The sequence below is a fragment of the Chionomys nivalis genome, chromosome 8 (assembly GCF_950005125.1).
Source record: "Chionomys nivalis chromosome 8, mChiNiv1.1, whole genome shotgun sequence".
In the NCBI taxonomy this organism is placed as follows: Eukaryota; Metazoa; Chordata; class Mammalia; order Rodentia; family Cricetidae; genus Chionomys; species Chionomys nivalis.
Window position 1 is genome coordinate 4004348 of NC_080093.1, and position 22104 is coordinate 4026451.

The 22104-nt window shown below is 47.2% G+C and overlaps 1 protein-coding gene across 4 annotated transcripts in view; it reads left to right on the plus strand.

Annotated features, from left to right (window-relative positions):
* Window positions 1-22104, plus strand: part of Ablim1 (actin binding LIM protein 1) — a 281482-nt gene that overhangs the window by 125167 nt on the left and 134211 nt on the right. For all 4 annotated transcript variants that reach the window (XR_009057579.1, XR_009057580.1, XR_009057578.1 and 1 more), the window contains exon 2: window positions 17715-17849. Coding sequence is in view for 1 of the 4 variants with exons in the window: in XM_057778252.1 (XP_057634235.1) it covers window positions 17715-17849 (135 nt within the window). In the remaining 3 variants the exon portion in view is untranslated. The remainder of the gene's footprint in view (window positions 1-17714; window positions 17850-22104) is intronic.

A 22104-nucleotide genomic window follows, 5' to 3' on the forward strand; every position in this document is an offset into this window, starting at 1 on the left:
GGGGTTGACCTGCTCTATCTTTAGCTGCTCCCAAACTTTGGGAAGCAACACATATCCTTTCTAAAACCTGGTCAAGTAACAATGAAGGATGCAGAAACTATATCCTGCTGCCAAAATCCTCATTCCAGGCCAATGAACTAGGCTGGGGAGGTGACTCAGTCAGTAAGGACCTGAGTTTAATCCAAAGCATTCATGTAAACCAAAGCCAGGCAGTATGTTTATGATTCCTGTACTGAGTAGAGGAGAAACAGGTGGATCCTTGGACTCCCTTGGCTAGCCATGCTGTTTGGCAAGTTTTGGGCCAATGAGAGAACTTTTCTTTTTTCATTTTTTTTCTCTTCTCTTCTCTTCTCTTCTCTTCTCTTCTCTTCTCTTCCTGTCTTCCTTACTTTCTTTTCTTTTCTTTCTTCTCTCTCTCTCTCTCTCTCTCTCTCTCTCTCTCTCTCTTTTTTTTTATTGAGACAGGGTTCCTTTGTGTATAGCCCTGACTGTCTTGGAACTCACTTTGTAGACCAGGCTAGCCTCTAACTCACAGAGATCCACCTATCTCTGCCTCCTGAGTGTTGAGATTAAAAGCATGTGCCACCACACCTGGCTGAAAGAACTTTTCTAGAGAAAAAAAAGTAAAAATCCACAAGATATACGGTGCCTGAGTGTGAGCTAAGGTTATCTTCTGACCTACACAGATAGACACTTGATCATGTACACAGAGAACAGCAAGGTGGACTTTCCAACTTCTTGCAGAAACAACATGCTCCAGGGGGCTCGCCTACTGTGAGGCATATCTTGGCATGAACTTTGACTTTTTCTGTGCCACCGTCACAGCCCAGTGTAGGCTGAGGAAGAGGAGCTCATAACATTGTCAAAGTCAGAACACTGGGCACTTTCCAAGGTCAACAATAAAGAGCTGGAGAATTTTCCAGACGTTTCACTGGCCACTGAGCGGTGTGGGAACTCTTCCCGTTGTGGTTGAGCCCAGTCTGGGTGCATGACTGTTAAAAGCAGCCCAGCTTCCTACTTCATTGTGTGTTGAGCCGAGAGTGACTCAGACCCAGAACTCGTTTATCCCACACTGGCAGGAGCTATAAATTCAAGGGCAAATTTTGTTAACAGTGGGGAGAGAGAATATTTGTTGGGCATGACCTCTTTTCTCTGAGACATACTTTTGCGTAGAGTGACATGGTCATGCTGTCAGTCACAGTCCTGCTGTGATTAATGCTGTTATGGTCCCGTGTGCCCCGGGGACCAGGAGTGAGCCTGGGTCCCACTATAATCAAACAAGCTAGCTTGTTTTAATAGCTTGGGTTTATCAAGGAAGATGCTGGCTTAAAAAAAATCAGAGAAATCATGGTTTAGGGCCACGATTCTCAAACCCCCAGAATCTCATGGAGAGATTTTTAAGTTCAGATTTCTGGGTCCCTCACCCCAGAGTTTCTTATTTCCCAGTTCTGGGGTAGAACCAGGTAATCTTGGTGGTTCTATTCCAACGACTACACTTTGACCTCATGTAGGTGGTCCCTGGTATCTCTGGGTAGAATAATTGATCCTGCAGATGGCTCCCCATTTTCATATTACCAGTGTCTACATTTATTCTGCAAACCTCATCTTGCTCCTAATGCCGAAGTGACAGAGAGAGGGTAGCAGACCTCTTGCTGGCCAGAGGCCCTGCCGAGTAGAGCGAAACTGTTATGTAATAGAGTCAGCCTCCTGTGACATCCTTGTAGCCAGCTGCTGCTGTTGCCTGATCCTGGGTGTCTGCAGGGTGGAAGGAAGTGACACGGTAGTTTTGTGAGGTGGGACGGAGCTCATGCGGCTGCAGGAAGGTGGCATCGGTTTAAAACCATGCTAGAGGTGTGTACAGATGCACACGTGTTCTCTGGGTGTTGCTCATAATCTTCAGAGTTGGGGAGCAAGCTTCCTGCATTGATGGAGCTCTGTGGAAGTCTTGGTTAGAAGATGATACATTTGGCATCTGACTCCCAAGACTGCGGCTTCCTCTTTAGTCTCTGGGGAACCAAATACATTATGTGTAAAGTGTGGGGTGTTTCACTCGCTACCACTATATCCTGTCTATACCCAAGGCATCCGTACCCTTTCCTTTTCCTTTCTTTCTGTTGCTGCTCAGCACTTAAAACATTACGGGAAGGGAAATATTTCAGAAAAATAAAGAGCAGTGGATGGATATCAAAGACAGCAGAGCTAGCTTTGAAAATAAGTATGGTGATTGCTTAGAAAATTAGGAAGCAATCTTCAAGACACAGCAGTACTGCATTTGGGCATATACCCAAAGGATGCTCAGTCATACCACAAGGACATGTGTTTGGCTGTGTTGATAACAGCATTGTTTATAATAGCCAGAACCTAGAAACAACCTAGATGCCCCTCGACCGAAGAATGGATAAAGAAAATGTGGTACATTTACACAATGGAGTACTGCACAGCAGTAAAAAAAAAAAATAATGACATCTTGAAATTTTCAGGCAAATGGATGAATCTAGAAAACACCACATTGAGTGATGATCCAGAAAGACAAATATAATATGTGCCCACTTGTAAGTGGCTTCTAGACATAAAGAAAATGATCCCAGAGAACCTAGACAACGAAGAGGACGCTAAGAGAGAGACATACATGGATCTAATCTATATGGGAAATAGAGAAAGACAAGATCTCCTGAATAAATTGGGAGCATGGGGACCCTGGGAGACGGCAAAAGGGGAGGGGATGAAGGGAGGGACAGGAAGAAAAATGTAGAGCTCAATAAGAACAATAATAAAAAAGATAGCAAGGCTGTTCCTCGCTGGAATGTCTGATGGGAAGTGAGAAGGAGGATTGAGAAGTCCCCAGCAAAATAACAGGGACTATGGGTCTCCAGGCCCTGGGAGGGGTCACACAAATGGTGCATGTGTTTTATGGGTATCTCCTACTCATAGGACCCTATCTCAGTAGACAGTGAGGGGTCAAAAGCATTGGGACTGATGGTGGAAAGGGGGTCTGCTGGGCTGCGGTGCTAAGCTGACCCCTCTGCTCTTGCTCATCTGGAGGACCCAGCCCCATGCCTGGTGACTAACTATAGCTGTGGAATTCGCATTGTGGCCTTGAGCAAATCAGTTTTATTGAGGTCTGTTTTCTGTGAGATAGTGTGTGGCTAAACCTTTTGCTTGTTGTTTGTATTTAGCTTTGAAACAGGGTCTCATTGCAGCCTAGCCTGGCCTCAAACTTGCACTGTAGCTGGCTAACAGATGATCTTGAACTCTGATCCTCCTGCCTCACCCCCCCCCAAGTGCTGGAATTACCATTTTGAGCTGCCACACACGATTGTGGTTAGCATAAACCCTCTAAGAAGCTCTCACCTTCAGTAAATGAATGTCAGTGTTAGGAGGGGTGCTGACAAGAATGTGATTAGGGAGGGCAGAAGGTTACGGGAGGAGGATATAGACAGCGTTCTATGGGGACTAAGAGGAAGAAAGAGTCACCGTTTCAAAGGAAGTGAAAAGGCTTTATGTAACAGACAGCATTGAAGATGAGCCTTCAGGGTGTGTAATCCTCTTAACATCAGAGATGGGTGGGTTGGTGGTTGATTCAGTTGCATCCACAACGCTGTGTCTACTCCACAGTAATCGGCCATTGAATATTGGATGAGAAGGAAGTGAACAAATCCTGTGCATGGTGGGGGAGATGGCCAAACTTGTTTGGGAAATGATTTTCCAAACCCTGTGTGAGAAAAGTGATTAAATGAAATGTAGACTTGACCAGAGAGCAGTTGCGATACAGTGTGTGTTGGCAGGGCAGAGCATGGTTATGGCTGACTGGACTTTGAAGGATGAACAGGAGCTCAGCCTTGGCTAAAGCATTACCAAGAGACTCTTTATCAGATTGATGAGATAGGATCTATAAAGTAGAGGACCCTAGCTGCAGAAACACGGCTAGCTGAGTTTGACCAGGTTTCCTATTCCCCACAAATACAACGGCGGGCATAAAGAAGGCTTCATGGGCCATGTTAGATTGGAGGAGGACAAGAAGGGGTCATACGTGTATACAGAGCCTCTGAGAACCTGACAGGTGAGATGCTGCGTGCCAGGGAGTGTAACCCTCCCTCTCTATCCATCCTGGACCCATACTGGACCATATTTTGACCTTCAGTTTTCAAAAACATCTTTAAAAATGGAGATTCTTGTGTAGGATCTCCATATGTTTAGATGCTAGCAAGAAATTTGGCTGTCTCTTCAAATTAATTAAGCAGTTCAAGTTGAACTTTGTGGCCAGAACTCTGAAAGGGCCTCCAGGTTCAACTCTGGGTCTCACCAGAACACTCAGGAGAAAGCCCACCGATGCCTACCAGTGTCTAGATAAAAGTCCTGTGAGACTTCAGGGTAGACCCCATGCCCAGGGGCGGGTGACCAACACTAATGAACTCAATGCTAGTTTAGTAGCCCTCTGTCTCATATTGCCTTGTTTAGGCTTGTTTTTTGTTTGTCTTCTTTCCCTTGCAGATTGTGGTTTCCATTTTTTGTGTTTTTGTAGGTTTCTTTTTAAGTGTGTGTTTCTTGGTTTCTGTTGTTGTTGTTTGTTCTTTTAATAGAGAAAGAAAGGTCGTAGAGTTAGGAAGGTGGGAGGTGGGGAGAGTTTTTCTAGGAGAAGAGAGAGGAGAGATAAAAATATAGTTTATGAAAATAATTTTAATTAAAAAAGAATAAAGTGAGACTGTAGGAATGGCTTAGGGTTTAAGCACTGGCTGCTCTTCCAGAGGACCCGGGTTGGATTCCCAGCACCCACATGGCAGCTCACAGCTGTCTATAACTCTAGTACCAAGGGTTCTGGCAGCCTCACACAGACATAAATATAGACAAAACACCAATGCACATGAAATTTAAAAAATAAATAAGATGATGAAAGTTATTTTTGATTTTGAAAAAGAAAAGTCATGCGTGGCATCCAAGCCTTCATTCTCTGCTGTGTCTTAAATACACTGATCATGACCCCTGCAACGGATCTTGTGTCCCCAGGATCAAGCCCACAAGTTTGAGGTCCAGTTGGTTAGGACATGTACATCAGGCGATGTTTTCTCTTGTTTTATGTTGTGGTTGTCATTGTTTTGAAGCAGTCTCATGTGGCCTAGGCTGCCCTCAAGCCTCGCTGTGAACTGAGGATGACGTAGAACTCTGGTTTTCCTGCCTCTACCTCTTGCACTAGGATTACAGCTCTGCCATGTACAGCTCTACCACGTACAGCTCTACCACGTACAGCTCTTCCACGTACAGGTCTGCCACGTGCAGGTCTGCCACGTGCAGGTCTGCCACGTACAGCTCTGCCACGTACAGCTCTGCCACGTACAGGTCTGCCACGTGCAGGTCTGCCACGTACAGGTCTGCCACATACAGGTCTGCCATGTACAGGTCTGCCACGTACAGGTCTGCCACGAACAGAGTTTACACAGCAGAGATGACTGAGTCCAGGGTGTGACCCATGTGTGCTGGGCACTGAATCCAGGGTGTGACCCATGTGTGCTGGGTACTGAGCCCCCCCCCCACCATGTAAGTTTCGTTGAATGAAAGCATAGTCAGGGTTTTCTGTGGACAAGCATGTCTCCACCTGGGTGTTCCTGCTTTAGAGCTATCGGGTACGTTTCTATTAAACCTATGGCTTTTTACTCGGACCTACTAAAGCTTCAGCAAGGCTTCTGAATCTGTGATATATCTCTGTCTAATTAGGACACGGCTGCTTGGGTAAGCACAGTGTCACCCAGCCACGGCTCAGCTCTTGGCTTCCATTCTTGGGCATCATATCTCATCTCGCACTCCATTTTGACCTATGAAGGTCTTTCTGGAGAAACTAAAACCCTAATGCTTTGGAGAGAGTCCTCCTCTTCCCTCAGGAATGTCTGAGAGATGAGGTCATAGCAAGACCTCCAATACAGCAGGAAAGGCTTGGCTATTCCTTGGGGGTCAGGGCATGTCTGTCACCACTCCTGTCTCAACTTTGGAAGCACTCCTTTGACATACAACAGGATCCAAATGGAACTGGGACTTTTGCAGCCTGAGCCTGAGTGGCTTCTTATCAATGGTAGAAGCGAAGTGGAGCCCCGTCCAGGTCCACCATTTCCTCGCTATCTGTACTTTGGAGGAAAGCAAGGCTTGTGATCTGCTGTTCCAAGATAGCACAGGTCCACAGGGGGTGTCTCACTGTGGTTAGCATGTTCTACACTGATAGGACTTCCTTAATGATTTCACCTGGTGGTCTTGGTGCCCGCATCCTTCAGGTAGCATTTTGATGCCTCTAGTCCAACTCTCTGTGATGGGGTGAAATGCAATGCTTGATTTGGGGGTGTCAGCTTTGCAAGAATTATGGCTCAGATGGGACGTGACTCGGGACTCTCTTTAGAGGAGGTTTTCGCCTATTCAGCAGCCATCCCTGCTGGTTCTTCATGTCACCCTGCTCAGAAGATATGTTGTTTAGCTTTTCCAAGGCTCTAGTGTCCCTCAGCCCCTCCCCATAGGCCAGCTCAGTTGGAAGTTCTGTTCTATGAGCCTCTGGCTGGAGGGCTGAGCCAGAGCTGGTGAGAGCGACTCCATTGACCCACTGCGTCAGCTTTTCTGAGCTAGAGACTTAACCTTCCACATCATCATGAATACCTACCCACAGACACCATGAGCCCTAGGTTCCCGTGAGAGGCCTGTCACAGAAATCCCGGTCAGCAACTCCTGAGTAACGACACCTGAAGCAGACAGACCTCTGGCCTCCACACACTACACATCACATCCCCACATATCCCTGCACAAATGCGTTCACACATGCGTGCATGCATACATGCGTACATGCATACATGCACACACACAATCAATGCAATTGTTGTGTGGAAAAGAATTAAACAAACAAATGGGAAGTCTATGTTGTTTTAAGATATAACCTTTTTGAGCGTTCAAAAATGTGTCTTAAACTTCTCTCAGTACCTGAGTTTTGTAAGTACCCAATCTCCTGTCCACACATACTATTGTTAACACTAATCACCTATCCATAAAATCCACTGTGTGAGCACCAATCACCATCCACACATCCCTATGTGAGCACCAATCACCATCCACACATCCCTATGTGAGCACCAATCACCATCCACACATCCCTATGTGAGCACCAATCACCTGTCCTATTGTGATTTACCACTGGCCAACCTTTGGTGGCTGATGCCAGTGTTGACGTTCCTCCAGGAAAGTCTGTGTTTGTGAAACTCCCACATGAGGCATAGACTGTGCCTGACAGCTCTAATTCAACCTCCTCTAGCTGGCTCTTTATGGGCTCCTTCCTCAGGGGTGGTGGTGATGAGATGAGGACATCTGTTGGGTGGGGTTGACGTTTGAGTGGTTCCTACCCATGTGTGTGCGGTGACTCCTTCTCATTACCATGCAAATGTGGAGGAGCTCACGCTAGCGGGTACCAACCAAACCTGTTGCTTTGTCTGAAAGCTACAGAGAGAGTGAGCAGCAGCCTGGGATTGCGCAGAGGGAGGCATGGCTGCTTACGGGCACAGCATTTCTTGTTTGGGAGATAGTTCGCCTGGTAAAGTGCTTGCCTTGCAAACCCAAGGACATGACTTCTATCCCCAGATCCCCCTAAAATAAAAGCTGCATGTGGTGAAACATGCTTATAGCCTAGCACCGGGGAGACAGAGCTGGGGGCTCCCTGGCCTACATGGCCCATTCCATACTTGTGAGAGACCCTGATGCTAAAGATATACCCGAGAACGGACACCCATGGTCATTCCTTGGCTTGCACACACCTGTACACACAGACTCTCACACACACATTAGATAGTGGTAATCACTGCAGAACTTGACAAATATATAAGGACTGTCAAATTACGCACTTTAATGGATGTGTGTGTGATCACCAAGTTCATCTCACTGAAAGGATTAAACCAGCACTGCTGCCTCCGTGCCGTGGTAGGCTGAAATGGTGACTCAGAGCTGGGAGGTCCTTGGGTGACATGGACATGCAGAGAAAAGACAGCCACCCATCCCTGAGAGTCAGAAGACAGGGGAGTCTGACGAACAACCCAAGTGGTGTGAGGTGGTATGTGTGGACAGTCTGTGACCAAGGGCCTTAAGCCATGATCTCACATCTTCCCACACTGAAGCAGCACCTGAGACAGGCATGACCTCTGTGTGTTTGTCAGGAAAGTCCCTGCCAGCCACTGACATTCAATCTACTCACAGGCTGTCACAAGTGGCAAGGTTTGGCTTCCCTGTACCGAGAAGGAAACCGAGACTGAGAGCCGAAAAGCAGCTGGTTCACAGTCACTGCCTCATGAGGAGCAGAGCCCTGGCCGCCACCTCCCAGCCCTCACCACATTCCCACTTTGAGCTCAGGGGCTCCTACTTCATTTGTGGTGTGAAGTGCTGCTCTCTAGAGGGGATCAGAGTATTCACTTACTATACCCCTCTAGCTCTTTATATTGTCCTTCAGAGACATGGGGGCCACCTCATTCCTGCCTCAGACACCCTTGCTGTCCTCGAAGGCACTGTCTTCCAGCCAGACCCGATTTCCTAGCGTGTCCAGACATGCTCTATTCTACCTTCCTATGATTAGAGGCGGCTTTCCCTTTTCCCTTCCAGTAAGTTCTGCCTGCCTTGGAGGCCCAGCTAGAGTGGACCCTAAAGCATGTCCTGCCCCTCTGCCCACTAGAATATTCCAGAGCATCTAGCAGGCACTCAGAGTCAGAATGTGTTCACACTGCCTCAGCAGGCACACAGATCAGAATGTGTTCACACTCCCTCAGCAGGCACACAGATCAGAATAGGTTCACACTGCCTCAGCAGGCACACAGATCGGAATAGGTTCACACTGCCTCAGCAGGCACACAGATCAGAATGTGTTCACACTGCCTATAGGAAGTAGGATTTGTCTGCTAAAGAGACTCGTGGAGACATTTATTTACTGTCTCCAGCCTGACTTCACTAGCGTTTATCCAGGAGATAACCACTTCCCTTTGACTGGAGCAGAGAAGAAGCCTCTCAGTAAAATAAGAAAAAGAGCGAGTCACAGGGGTTAATGCCGTCTGTCACCTGGAAGAATAGAACACCTCACAAGGTGACAGGTGTGGATTTTGTGTGTTTGCCTTGGCTTGCAGAGGCCTCACCCTGTAACGTTATGTCATACCAAAAGCTTGAATGGGCTGAGCTTCAGGTCTGGGAGGATCCAGGAAGGGAGAACAGTTTTAGAAACCCGTAGCTTCCCTGACGCAGCAGTTGGCACCCACAAACGTGGGGTTTATGCTTTTGTGCCCCCCCCCCCCGCCGTGTGGGTGAAGACCCTAGAGGCGCCGGGAGGGTGCATGGGAATGCCTGTTCCGAGCGAGCCAGCGGAGGGCTGTTCCTGCTGGCAGTGGTGCCTGGGGAAATGTTTAACAGTCAGCTTTCCAATGGGCGTGGTGGAAGACAGCGGTGTGTAAAACGTGTCAATTTCCATGGGGTAGCTACCTCCACCTTAGCAACCCTTAAGCTACCGAGTAAGGCCAGTGGCTGCATAGCTAACTGCCCCAGAGTCCCTGCTGCTGGAGGGAATCGTAACCTCCCTCTCTGTAGGATAGGGCTGCTGAAGTATAGGTAGAAGCCATATCTGGCTCTTCTTAAATAGGGTGACATGCTGTGCAGACTCTGGCCACCCCACAAGTGTGTCTCCAATACTGTAGTTAGCTGGGTGTGACTCCAAGTGTGTCCTAGAACTTATGAGGAAGCAGTGGGGACTCTGTGGTTTGTTCTGGGCATGGACACGCCAGTCCACACTTCAGGCCTTCATGCTTTGTTATTTAACCCCTCTAAGGGGTTGGGGTTTGGAATTAAGGGACAGAGTCCAGGGTGGAATTCTCGGTCTACGTGCTTCCCAACCCCGACCCTCTCTCTTGACTCGTGTGCCCACAGATGGCTCAGATGACACCGGTCCTTTCCCATCTCACAATCAGGATGGCCTTGGCTCTCGCCCAGTCCATTAAGATGTGGTGTTCTGCCAGGAGGGTTTGATTTGATCCGGTTCTAGGAGGAATTTCAGGTGCAGAGACCATTTGAGGTCTCCAGTGGCCTTAAGAGTTCTATAAAATTCCAGAAGGGGCTTCTGTCCTATTTCAGACCTCTGGGCCTCTATGGGTTCCTGGCCTCTCTCCACTGTGACTCAGCTGACACAGGCTTTGGTGCCCAGGATGCTGCCTACAGGAGAAAATGATCTTTACGAGGTGCCTCGTGCCACTCTGGGGCCTGTTGTTGACTCCCCTGTGACGTAATTAACAGGAAAGGGATTGGCTGGGGACATGTCCCTCAATTTCCAGAGCAGAGTCCATTCTGACACTCTTGGTATTTATCCGTTCTGACTGTACTAAAAGGTAAAATTCCAACAGTCCGAGAGAGGCCAGAGGAGAGAGTTGGCCTGGTGAGTCACGGCAGTCACAGCATGTCCAGGAAGTCACTCTTTAAAGTCCCCGCTGAAGTAGGATTCTTTCTGAGACCCACCTTCTTCTGCAGAAGGCAAGCGGAGCAGAGAGAACAAACTTGTGACCTGAGTCACCAGGGAAATCGCCCGGCTGTGTGATGGTAATCTCTGCACCTCCTCACCTTGAGGGGAATCAGATTAACTGGATTTGAGCCTGGGCTGATTCTGTCATCGGGAGCCCAGCAGAGGGGTGAGCAGGGAGCTCCAGAAAAGAGAAATCAGGCATGGGGACACCTTCCTAGCAGACAGCCACAAGTGACGCAGGTAGATGGGAAGGGAGGCCGCCTGTGGAACTGTTTGTGCCAAGTAATAACCCGGATTACCAGACTCACAAGGTATCAGAAAGTGAGGTCATGGAGGCCAATTCAAGAGAAGGCTCACTTTGGACCAGTAATGACAGGGTAACCTCTTGTGCAGCTTCTAGTAACTACCACTTGCCGCAGCAGGAAATGAGCCGCAGAGTAAACTGCAAATTAAGCACCCCGTGCATTTATTAAACACTTGCAGTTCTCATTTCCTGTGCTGCTCTAGCACAGAGGAAGGGAGTGGGAAGTGGGAGAGTGCGCAACTCTAGGATGTGTGCTTAGAAGGTGGCAGGAGCAGGGAAAGCAGGGGCTCCAACACAAACTCCCAAGGGGGTAGGAGGAGAGAGAGAGAGAGAGAGAGAGAGAGGGAGAGGGAGAGGGAGAGGGAGAGGGAGAGGGAGAGGGAGAGGGAGAGACAGACAGACAGACAGACAGACAGACAGACAGACAGACTCTAACCTGGTCCCCCTTGTTCCCTCAAGACAAAGTCTCTCATGGACTCTCAAGGTCATTGGTTTTTTTTTAGACTGGCTGGTCAGGAAGCTTCGGTGATCTCTGCTCCCTACAGCACTTGGGTTATATGTACATGCATGACCATGCCAGGCTTCTCGTGTGGGTGCTCCTCCTTGCTGTCTCACCCTTGCCAATCATTCTTTCCACATAGATAAAGGAGTAGTTCTTGTATTTGAAACGCTTTCCACCATTGCTTGCTGGGGTTCACCTCTTCTGAGCTGGCTAGTCAGAATCTCAGAGCCTTGCTGCCCTAGCTGTGTTTCCTTCTATGCTGGATAAGATTTTCCTGTGGGAATCCCCATCCTTCCATAGTCCCCAAGTGTGCTTTGGAATAGACTGGTTTAGATGTATGATCTTGCAAAAGGTGTTCAACTCTTCTTGTCTGGGTTTCCTTCCCTGCAAACCAAGAAAAGGAAACAGAATCCCCTAAGATATCTGTGGGGAAGGGCTGTCTGTGATTGGCATACCAGGACAGTACAGTGTCTGGAGCATAGGCAGTGTTCGGGGAATGTCACCTGTGATACTGTTCTACTATTGTTCTTGTGTGTATATGTTCACGTGTAAAAGGTATGAATGCATGTGTGTGCAAATGTGTGGAGGTCAAAGGGCATCCTCAGTTGTCATATATTCCTTGGGCATTGTCCCACCTTCTTTTTGAGGTGGGGTTTCTGATTTTTACCTGGAATTCAGTTTTGACAAGATCCAGGGCTCCTCCTGGCCCCACTCTACAGCGCTGGCTGCAAACCACCATATTGTTCTCCCCATGGGTTCTGGGAGATGGACTTAGCTCCTGATGCTTTCCACTGTAGTCGTAGTCTTGAGTCATTTGTTTACCGTGTGACTTCACATGGAGATGCCCTAGTCTAATATTGAGCAGTAACCCTGGGTTCCCTAATCTGGGCCTGAGCAGAGAGGCAGAGAAGAGAACTCAGCCTGTTTTATATCATAGGTCAGAAATATTCACAGAAATATATGGGAACTGGCCATGGAGTTTGTGGTTGTGTGAGGACAGGATTTGATGCATTGTGAAACAAACACAATAAGAACAAGTCGGTGCTAGGTGGTGTCTTGGTTAGGGTTTCTATTGCTAGATAAAATACCATGATCAAAATCAAGTCGGGGAGGAAGGGGTTAGCTTCATCTTATTCTTCCAGGTAACTGTCCATCACTGAGAGAAATCAAGGCAGGAACTGAATCAGAGACCACAGAGAAATGCTGCTGCTTATTGGCTTGCCCCACATGGCTTGTTCAACTTGTTTTCTTGTATACCCCACGCCCATCTTTCTGGGCAGGGGAAGGGGGATGGTACCATCCACAGTGGGCTGAGCCCTCCCACATCAATCATCAGTCAAGGCAGTGGTACATACTCAGTGTTTGGGAATCTGCAAATTAAAGGAAAATTACGTTGTGGTAACACAGAAAGGGGTTTTTAAAGGACTTGAGGGCTGATGAAATAGCTTGGTGGGCAAAGGGCTTGCCCTGAAGCATGAAGACTCGAGACCGGTCTCCAGAACCAGTGTTGAGAAGACAAGAAAGGAGAAGCCGTGTGTGGTGGCAAGGGCAGCAGATAGAGTCAGATCCCTAGGACTTGGTAGGTAGTGCATGGGGTGTGTCCCAGCCTGGGGAGAGACCCTGATGCCAAACAACAGCAGCAGCAGCACAGGTAGGCAGAGCCGCAGGAGTGATGCCTGCAGCTGTCCTCTGACCTCCACATGTACACATACATGTGTGCACCCACAGAGACCACACACACACATCTGTACATAGAGAAATGGAATGGAGACGCCCTTAGGAGGCTGGACTTGTGTAACCTTCCAGCTGTGAATCAACTGCCAGGGATGTGTCTCTTTCCCTCCCTCTTTGATGACCAGCAGTTAGGACAAATGACCCCATGTTCCCAGAGAGGTTTCAGACTCCTGTTTTATGAGCATTTTACTACTCTCAGTGTTTGGTAGGTCACATGACCAGCCACACAGAGTCCTTAACTCTGACGGAAGTTAAAGGGTCCTCACTGTGAGTGCTTGCCTCTCACCTCCTGAGTGTCACAGTTTCTGAGTTAGAATTGGTGGGCAAGGATATGGTAAAGGAAACCTCTAACCCACGTATGCTATCTCAGAAGCTCAGAGCTGTGTCAGAACCCAGGGTGTCCTGGACTGGACCATGCCAGTCGGGTTGGATTTGGAGAGGCGGGACAAGCAGGAATCCTTTAAGCAGGGTGTGCAGGACAAGCAGAGGCCTTGGGAGAAACACTGCAGTGAGGTGTTTGGGTGTTAACCCTGCACATAACACTCAAATTCTTGGTCCCTGGAGTGGAGACTGCCAGGTTCAAGACTCCTCATCCTGACGGCTCAGCTGAGTATGTTCCATTTTAGCCATCAGTGTTACTGACATCTCTGAAGCTACAGAGAACCTTGAACTCGATGTATTGTGACCTGGCGCACTGCTGGAGGTATTTCTGTAGCTGTTTTTATTCCTTTATAAGCTTTACTCAGAAATATAAAAACATTTTTAGAATACAGAAAGTGAGCTATAATGCAGTAAGCTCCATACCTGACACCCAGTTTCCCTCATTATTAATATGTAAGTCTAATTTCATTTGTTATAAGCCAGACAATATTCCTAAATCATCAGCTAAGGCCCATGTTCTTCAGTGTTCTTAATTTTAGTTTTTTAAAGATTTATTTATTTATTATGTATATAACATCCTGCCTCCATGTATACCCACTTGCCAGAAGAGGGCACCAGATCTCATTACAGATGGTTGTGAGCCACCATGTGGTTGCTGGGAATTGAACTCAGGACCTCTGGAAGAGCAGCCAGTGCTCTTAACCACTGAGCCATCTCTCCAGCCCCTTAATTTTAATTTTTTTGAAATCATGATGACATCACATTCCCCTTCTTCTCAGCCCTCCAATTCCTTTCTTCTTTTGCCTTCCCTTTCTAATTCATGGTCTCTCTTTCTTTTGTCATATGCTTTATAAAAACAGAAATACAACCTGTGTTTCTGTTCAGTGTTATTTGTATGTACATGATCTCAGGGCTGACCACTTGGTGTTGGATAACCAATCAGAGTGCTCATGCCTGGGAAGACTGTCCCTCCCTCTTCCCTGTTAGCACACCTTAATCACCTGTAGCTCTGTGTCTAGGAGTGGGGTCCCATGAGAGCTCCCCTCCGTGTCAGTATGTCTACTGAGATTCTTGTTTGGGCAGTCATGTTTGTGGTATCATGGGAAACACTTCCTGTCACTTTTAGGACACGACCTCCCAGTTTCTGGTCGTCTGGCTCTTAGAATTCTCCCGCCCCCTTCTACAATGTTCCCTGAGCGTTAGGGCCTGGAGTTGTGTTCTGGATCTCTCGGTTGGGGCTGGGCTCCCCACAGCCACTTGTCCTCTGTATTCGACCCGTTATGACGTTGTGCAATGGTCTCCATCTGTCGCAAAGGGAAGTTTCTTCGATGGGGGAAGGGGAGGACAGTTACACTTATCACTAGCAAGAGCCCATCAGACCATTGCCTTCCATTTAGCCATCACATCTCCTTGGGTTACTCTTGGCTCTGGCGGTTTCATAGACTTTTTAAATTTTTAATGACATTGATGGTTTTGAAGAATGCTGGGTGCTCTACCTCTCTCTCATGATTTTTCTCAGGATTTGAGTGAGATTTGTTTTTGTTTTTTGGAAAGAAGAACACAGTGACAGTGATCTTCCACTCCAGCAGTCCCTGGCGCTCTCCTTGACCTCGGCCCTGCCTGGGGCAGTGACTGTTAGATCTCTCCATGGCACAGCCCTTCCTTTCCTATCCCTTCCACGCTGTTTCCCCACGGGAGGAAGGAGCAGCCCACCCACAGTTAAGGAGTGGGAGTTGTGTTCTGCCTCTCTGAGCAGACAGCTCTCGCAGGTCGCTTTGGGAAAGATAGGAGCTCATTGGCAGATTGCTCATCAACGTGACTCCATTTCCTTTGGGTGTCTGTGTTTGGATTATTAGTTGGAACCTCCATAGTATCTTCCATAACACTAATTTACATGCTGGACAACTGAGTCCGAGGGTTCTCTTCTTCCAGGAGACTGCCCCCAGCATTGTAAACTTTTTTATCTTTTATATGACAGCCTTTGGAGATATGATAGCATTTGCCTTTCTAAGTACATGGCACACGGATTTCTAATTCAAGGGTCAGACAATTACTTTGGCGATAACCAGGGTCCTGGGCCCACCTAGAGACACCTTTTCCTCATATGCTGTCTGTGTTCTCTCTGAAAGCCAAACTCTAGAGGTACTTTCAGAATAATGCACAAAATTGGCTAAATAAATACCTTGCTTGTAATAATTTCCTGTCTTATCCTAATAGTCTGGGAGGAGCATGGTAGGTCCAGAAGGGCAGGAACATAGTAGGTCCAGAAGGGTGGGAACATAGTAGGTCCAGAAGGGCGGAAACATGGTAGGTTCAGAAAGGCAGGAACATAGTGGGTCCAGAAGGGCGGGAACATGGTAGGTCCAAGAAGGGCGGGAACATGGTAGGTCCAGAAGGGAACATAGTAGGTCCAGAAGGGCAGGAACATACTAGGTCCAGAAGGACTGAGGTGCGGACCTTTGCACTCACACTAGTTGTTACTTTGAGAGCGCTGCTTAGCATCTCTGAAGCCCAACTTCCTTATTCACCAATGGGAGCACTGTTGCTCATCCCACTGCCAGGCAAGGGTGGTGCAGCTGGAATAAAATGGCTGATGCATAAGCACCATGCCCAGGGTTAGTGTGATACCCAGCGATGATAACCTTGCTGGAAAACAGGAGTTAACTGGAGGAAAATGAGAGGCTTGCAGATTCTCCCCCACTACCACCACCAGCAGGTGCTCTTGAGAGAACCTCTTTCTTAATGCCCACATGAATAGATTTGGGGCCTTGACATGTATTGCCCTTGGAGATCTTGATAGCATGCATGCCCCTCCTTAACGCCTGTAGAACACGTGAATTTGGTGGTAAACATAGATCTTATCAGGTAGATGAAAGAATGCAGGTGGCTTGTGATGTTGGGTTCCAGCCTCCAGGTATTCTTCAGATCCAGGCTAAGACGCTAAGAATTTGGGTGGTATGTTTAGCTTGAAACCACACCTGCCCCTGACCAAACCTCACAAGAAGAACCTTGTTCTCCAGAAGGGGGTCAGGAACACGCTGTTTGCACCATCATGCCTAAACTTTTTACTTTTTTCAGCAAATGAGGACGGGGGACATTCTGTACAGAACAACATACTATTTTATATATATTTATATATACATATGTGTATATATAGTGCTTTTATATAGAACAACACGCTATTATATATACTGTGCTCTTCTACATGCGTCAGCTTCTCACTCTAATGTCCTTTCTACATCGGGTCTTAGCAGTCTCTCATGAGTTGCCCAGTGCGCTTTTCCTACTTGACAAACATTTAAAAAATGTTGTTGCTCCTTGTGTTGGTCAAGTGCAGAGTCCCTGAATGTCACATGGGTTCTAAGGCTCTTCAGCAGCAAAGGAAGTGGCTGGCAGCAAGCAACTACTGACATTCTCTGGCCAAGGAACCTGCAAGAGACACAAACCTTGTGGTTGCTGGAACCCAGGTGCTGTCTCATTGCCTCCCTCCTGTCCCTCTGCAATTAGTTCAGGCGCCTGCACCCAGCTCTGAGCCAGGCAGGCAAATTAGCTCTCATTTTCTGAAAACTGCGCTATGGACCTAAGAGGATAATCTCTGTGTGCCCCTTCATTCACACCCAGCTGGTCAGGTCGCCTTTGTCTTACAGACAAGGGAGCAGGTCGTGTGTAGAAGGATCTCAGGTTCACAGGTTGTTATTTCTAAGCTTTTGCTCATAGTATATGTGAGGAACTGTGTACACCATGAGAGTCTCGTTATGGGCCTCCAGTAGGTTAGATGAGTCCCCAGATTAATAGAAGATGTCTCTGGTGATGGACGGCAGTGAGAAACTGTCTCACACAGCCTAAGTCGTTACCAACGCATGAGCGTTCTGTGACGGTGGAAGCTGGGACATGAAGTACAATTAGGAAAGGAATCAAACAGACGGTAAGAAATGGAACCTAGGCTTTACAGGGACGCCTGCTGGAATGAGCTGAGTCAGCAAGAAGATGCCACAAATACTGATTGCAAAATACTAAGTGAAACGGGATTGTGTTTGTGCAGTCTGTAGTTTTTGAGAAGTTGAGGCAGAAGACAGCGTGTGTGTCCCCAATGGACTGCTCAGGCTGCCACTGACGCATACAGCTGTGGAGCCAAGATCATGGGGTGTGGTGTGTGTGCCCACCTCATGCTTCTTGAATGGCCGTGTGGCTCATTTTCCACTGCGTGCCAGTAACAGTCGCAACAGTCACACATCCTTGCAGAGTTTTCTAGACATTTTTTCTTTTCACCTAAATCTTTTGCTGTTTCTTTCCAGTGGCCCATCCTCAGGACCCTCACCACTCAACAGAGAAGCCTGTCATTCACTGCCATAAATGTGGGGAGCCATGCAAGGGCGAAGTGCTTCGGGTCCAGACCAAGCATTTCCACATCAAATGCTTCACCTGCAAAGGTACGATACCTCCAGCATCCTGCCCAGCGGCATGTAGCCATCAGTACGGTTCTCTGAATGCTACCCCAGGCCACCCCAGGCCCCTGGGTGATATCTGAATGCTTTAAGAAGTTCTTAACTCATTCTCCTCTAGTTTGGAAATAGATTAGACTTCAGGGGAATGCCAGATTCTCTCAAGGCAAAGTCTTGGGTCATTAATTGAGGTCCTGATTTCAGGGGGGAGGGGCTTTGCAAAAATACAATGACATTTTTGAGATTTTTGTATTCCCTTTCTTCTCTCTATGAAAGAAGAGATTCCTAGTAAAGTAACTTTGCTACCCATTATTTATGGAAGAACTGGAAAACTTTCCCTATGAGATGCCTGGTGCTTAGAGAGACGGGTCAGTGGTTAGGAGCACTTTCTGTTCTTGCTTCGTATGTACACATGCAGACAAACATTCATACTCAAAAACTTTAAAAAACACAAAAATTGCATTAAATAAAAGATTGGACACTAAGTCACTGTGTGTGTGTGTGTGCACTCATACATGTCAAGACATGAAAATTTATCCTCCATACAGAAAAGCAACTCCCATTCAAATGATATACTTAACACTGTTGTCCATGAGACCATGCCCTGCAGTTCATACAGGCTGGCTAGTTAGTCTAGATACTCTGAAATGCCATATCAGTGTACTTCAGGGGAAGGAGAGTACTTGATGTGTGTTTTGAGACATGGGTTACTGGGGTTCCGGAAGTGTCTGGGTGCTCGGGATATTCATGTGAGCAATGCAGGGAGAGAGGAACACGAACCTCCGAGCCTGCTCCCTGATGGGTGTGAGCAGTGCAGGAAGAGAGGAACGTGAACCTCCGAGCCTGCTCCCTGGTTTCCCTTTGCGCCTCCCTGTGCTCAGCACCTCGTTCCTGGACACCAGGCTTCCCTTTCAGCATCCTAGGTGCGAACTCTGCTCTGCTACCTAAGCCACCTGTTCCTACAATTAAATTTATTTAAAAGAAGTGTTTTAATGCATGTGTTATATACAGGGATTATTTGATCCTTCTTGTTAAGAAACCTCTGGAGTAAGTATGGTCAGCTGGAGTTTTCCCACAGCCCACGTGATCCTTAGAAAGCGTGGGCCATTCCCAGGGTGCCAAGTGTACAGTGTACCATAAAGCCGAGTCCTGATTTGCCAGTAGGCAATGAGGCCAAGTCACATGTCTCTCTGTGGCTCAGTACCCTATCTATGAAATTACATACTGAACCATGTGCTAGCACAGAGGCTTGCATGTGCTGTATCCAGGTAACCGCAGATGTATACAGCACAGAACCTGGATGAGCTCGACTTCCTAGAGAGCGTGTCTGAGAAACTGAGTTCCGATTCTACTCAGTTTGAATAACTTGGAGTCAGCATTTTATTTTGACCTTTTGTTCATCAGTTTCCAGAGACGTGGCCTCAAGAAGTAGATCAGACATGAAATCAATACAGCAAATGCAGCCATGCATGTCATGTGTCTGGTACTTCCAGTGAACTTGGACAATGTCAGCTTCATACCTGGTGGTCACTGTACCTACTTTGAGGGACTCAAACATAGTCCCCTGTCCCCTGATGACTCCTTGGTTTCCTTATTCTCTAGTTTAAATGCAGTAGCTGAGTATAGCTTCTTTACATTGGAAAACTGTACCTTGCTTCCTGCTGTAAATGAGTTCCTAAAGCATTGAGTTTTTTCCTTAGACTGAATTCTATTTTTAGAGCATGTGCTGTTTCTTAGGAATTATTTGACAATTTAACAAAAAGTTGCTAAAGTGAAGAATTCATCTGTTTTGTCAGTTTGCATCTTCTCACACTTAGTCTGTCAGGATTTGCTACTTTGTGTCCCAGCCCTATGGGGTTTATGCTTTCCTGTGTTGAAGGTGATCGAAGCTCCCAGACGGGCACCATGGAGGGAATCTGTGGCTCTCCCAAGCATTCTAGAGATGTATCCATCAGTACTCAGAGCCATGTATGCAACTCCAACCACTCTAATAGACATATTAGAAAGCAGACAAGGGGCAGGCACACTTGGTTTTCATAATATATTTCTGTGTCAATATTTTAATTAGAATACAGTTATAGCACAAATAATAAAAACCCAGAGACAGATATTGGGGCTCAAGCTGAAGATCAGAAAAGTAAAGCAGCCAGCCACTAGAGAGTTCTTATCTCTACCAAGGCTTAGACAAACAAAGGGGCAATTCTGTATTCAGGGTGACTGTAGACTGCAGTGCTCTCCACCAAGCCTAAAGCTGCAATGAACTCTTGTCTCTCCTGCCTTATATACCTCTCTCCACCAAGGCGTATCACTCCTGTCTCCACCTCCCTAGTGCTGGGATTAAAGGCATGTGACTACCAAGTGCTGGGATTACCTGTATGTGAGTTCTATTTCTCTTTTTAGACAGATTCAATCTCGAGTAGCCCAGGGTGGCCTTGAGTCCGAGATTAAAGGTGTGTGCCACCTCTCCCTGGCTGCTAGTGGCTTAGCTCTGTACTCTGATCTCCAGGCAAGCTTTACTTGTTAAACCACAAATAAAATATCACTACATGCAACTCTTGAGCTATCTGCCTTCTTCTCACTCTAGCTTGACACACGTCAGTTTGGACTCTTCCTACTGTGAGTGCCCAAAAGCCACCTGTGGGTACACGGTCACTACTGAGCCATGCCACAGATTCCTGGAAATTTTCATCCTTTGTGGTCTCTCATTCCAAATTCTTTCTGGGGTCAAATTCTCAGACTTCCTGTAGAAGGCCAAGTATTGCTTCAGTCCACATTGGCCATTACTGTTTCCCAACCACTGGCCCCAAGCAGTGGGGATTTTTGTTGTTGTTTGTTTTTAGCAGATTTTACTGAGTATCTGGAGGTAGAGTGTGAACCGGTGGGGAACAGGTGGCAGCAGCCATCAGGCTATCTGCAGCTCCGTGAACTTCTCGCTGGTCGGGGTCTGTCTTCTGCCTCTTCATCCTTTCCTTTCTTTGCTTCATTTTTCTAGAATTTTTAAAAAGGTATTTTATGCTCATAGACGGTTTGCTTACATGTGTGTCTGTGCACCACACACGTGTAGTAACCACAGAGGCCAGGAGAGGGCATTGAATCCCTGGAACTGGAGTTACAGACTGTGCAAGCCACCATGTGGGTACTGGATTTGAACCCAGGTCCTCTGGAAGAGAAATCAGTGCCTTACTGGCTGAGCCATCTCTCCTCTCCCACTTCTTTTTTCAATTAAAATGTTTTTAGAGCAATTTTAGACTAACAGATTTTTTTTAAAAGCATCATGTACAAGCAGGGCCATTTTTCAATCTGCTATCTTTTGATAGGACTCAATAACCCTTCACAGAGACATCCCTATAACCCCTGGGATCAGGGTGAGGGGGTCTGTAGGCGGCAGCAATGCTGTCTTCCCCAGGTGCCTGGAGTCCTTACACACCAGTTTCATGTTTTTCCAGTCACAGTCGCCGAAATCTAGCTGTGCTATTCAGATAACTAGTGAGCCGGGTCCTGGGATGGAAGATTCCAGGCCAGAGCACTTGCCAAACCAGCAGGGCTTTTGTCAAAGCTGGCTCAGTGCTGACTGAGCTCCCCCTCCCTTGCTCTTACCCCTCACCCAGGCCACTTCCCCCACTCCCCCCCCACCCTGCTGGCCTCCACACATGCGCACATTCTGTCCACAGCTTTAGTTCTTGAGGGTTGTTTTCTGCAAACAGAGAGAGCTAGATCTCAGTGACAGAGGAAAGATGAATGATTCCTGCTTTTTAAAAAATGGCCTTGAGAGAAGGGATACTGGCTCTTAGGGGAACCAGACAGGTAACAGCCTGAGAAAGGGCGGCCACTGGGGGACAGAGACAACACAGAAGGAAGAGCTGAAAATTGAAGTGGAGATCCTAGAGTTATTGGAAACAGACTGGCCCAAAGGTTCCCTTAGCCCTCAGGGTAGCCTATCAGATCCAGGGCATTCTTCTTCTTCTTCTTTTTTTTTTTCCACAGATCAAACTTCTTTTTTTTTTTTTTTTTTTTTGAAAAAAAAAATTTTCCGCCTCCTCCCCGCCTCCCATTTCCTTCCCCATCCTCCCGCCCCTCTCCCCCTCCCCCCATTCTTCTTAATGCTTTAGAATTTTCTAGTATTTAAAAAAATGAGTCTAGGGTATTAACCCTAAAAATATTCAAGAAAAACAGTGATCATTATGACGACTAATATATCAAAATACAGAATAAAATACCTACTATGTAATGGAACTGAACTTTA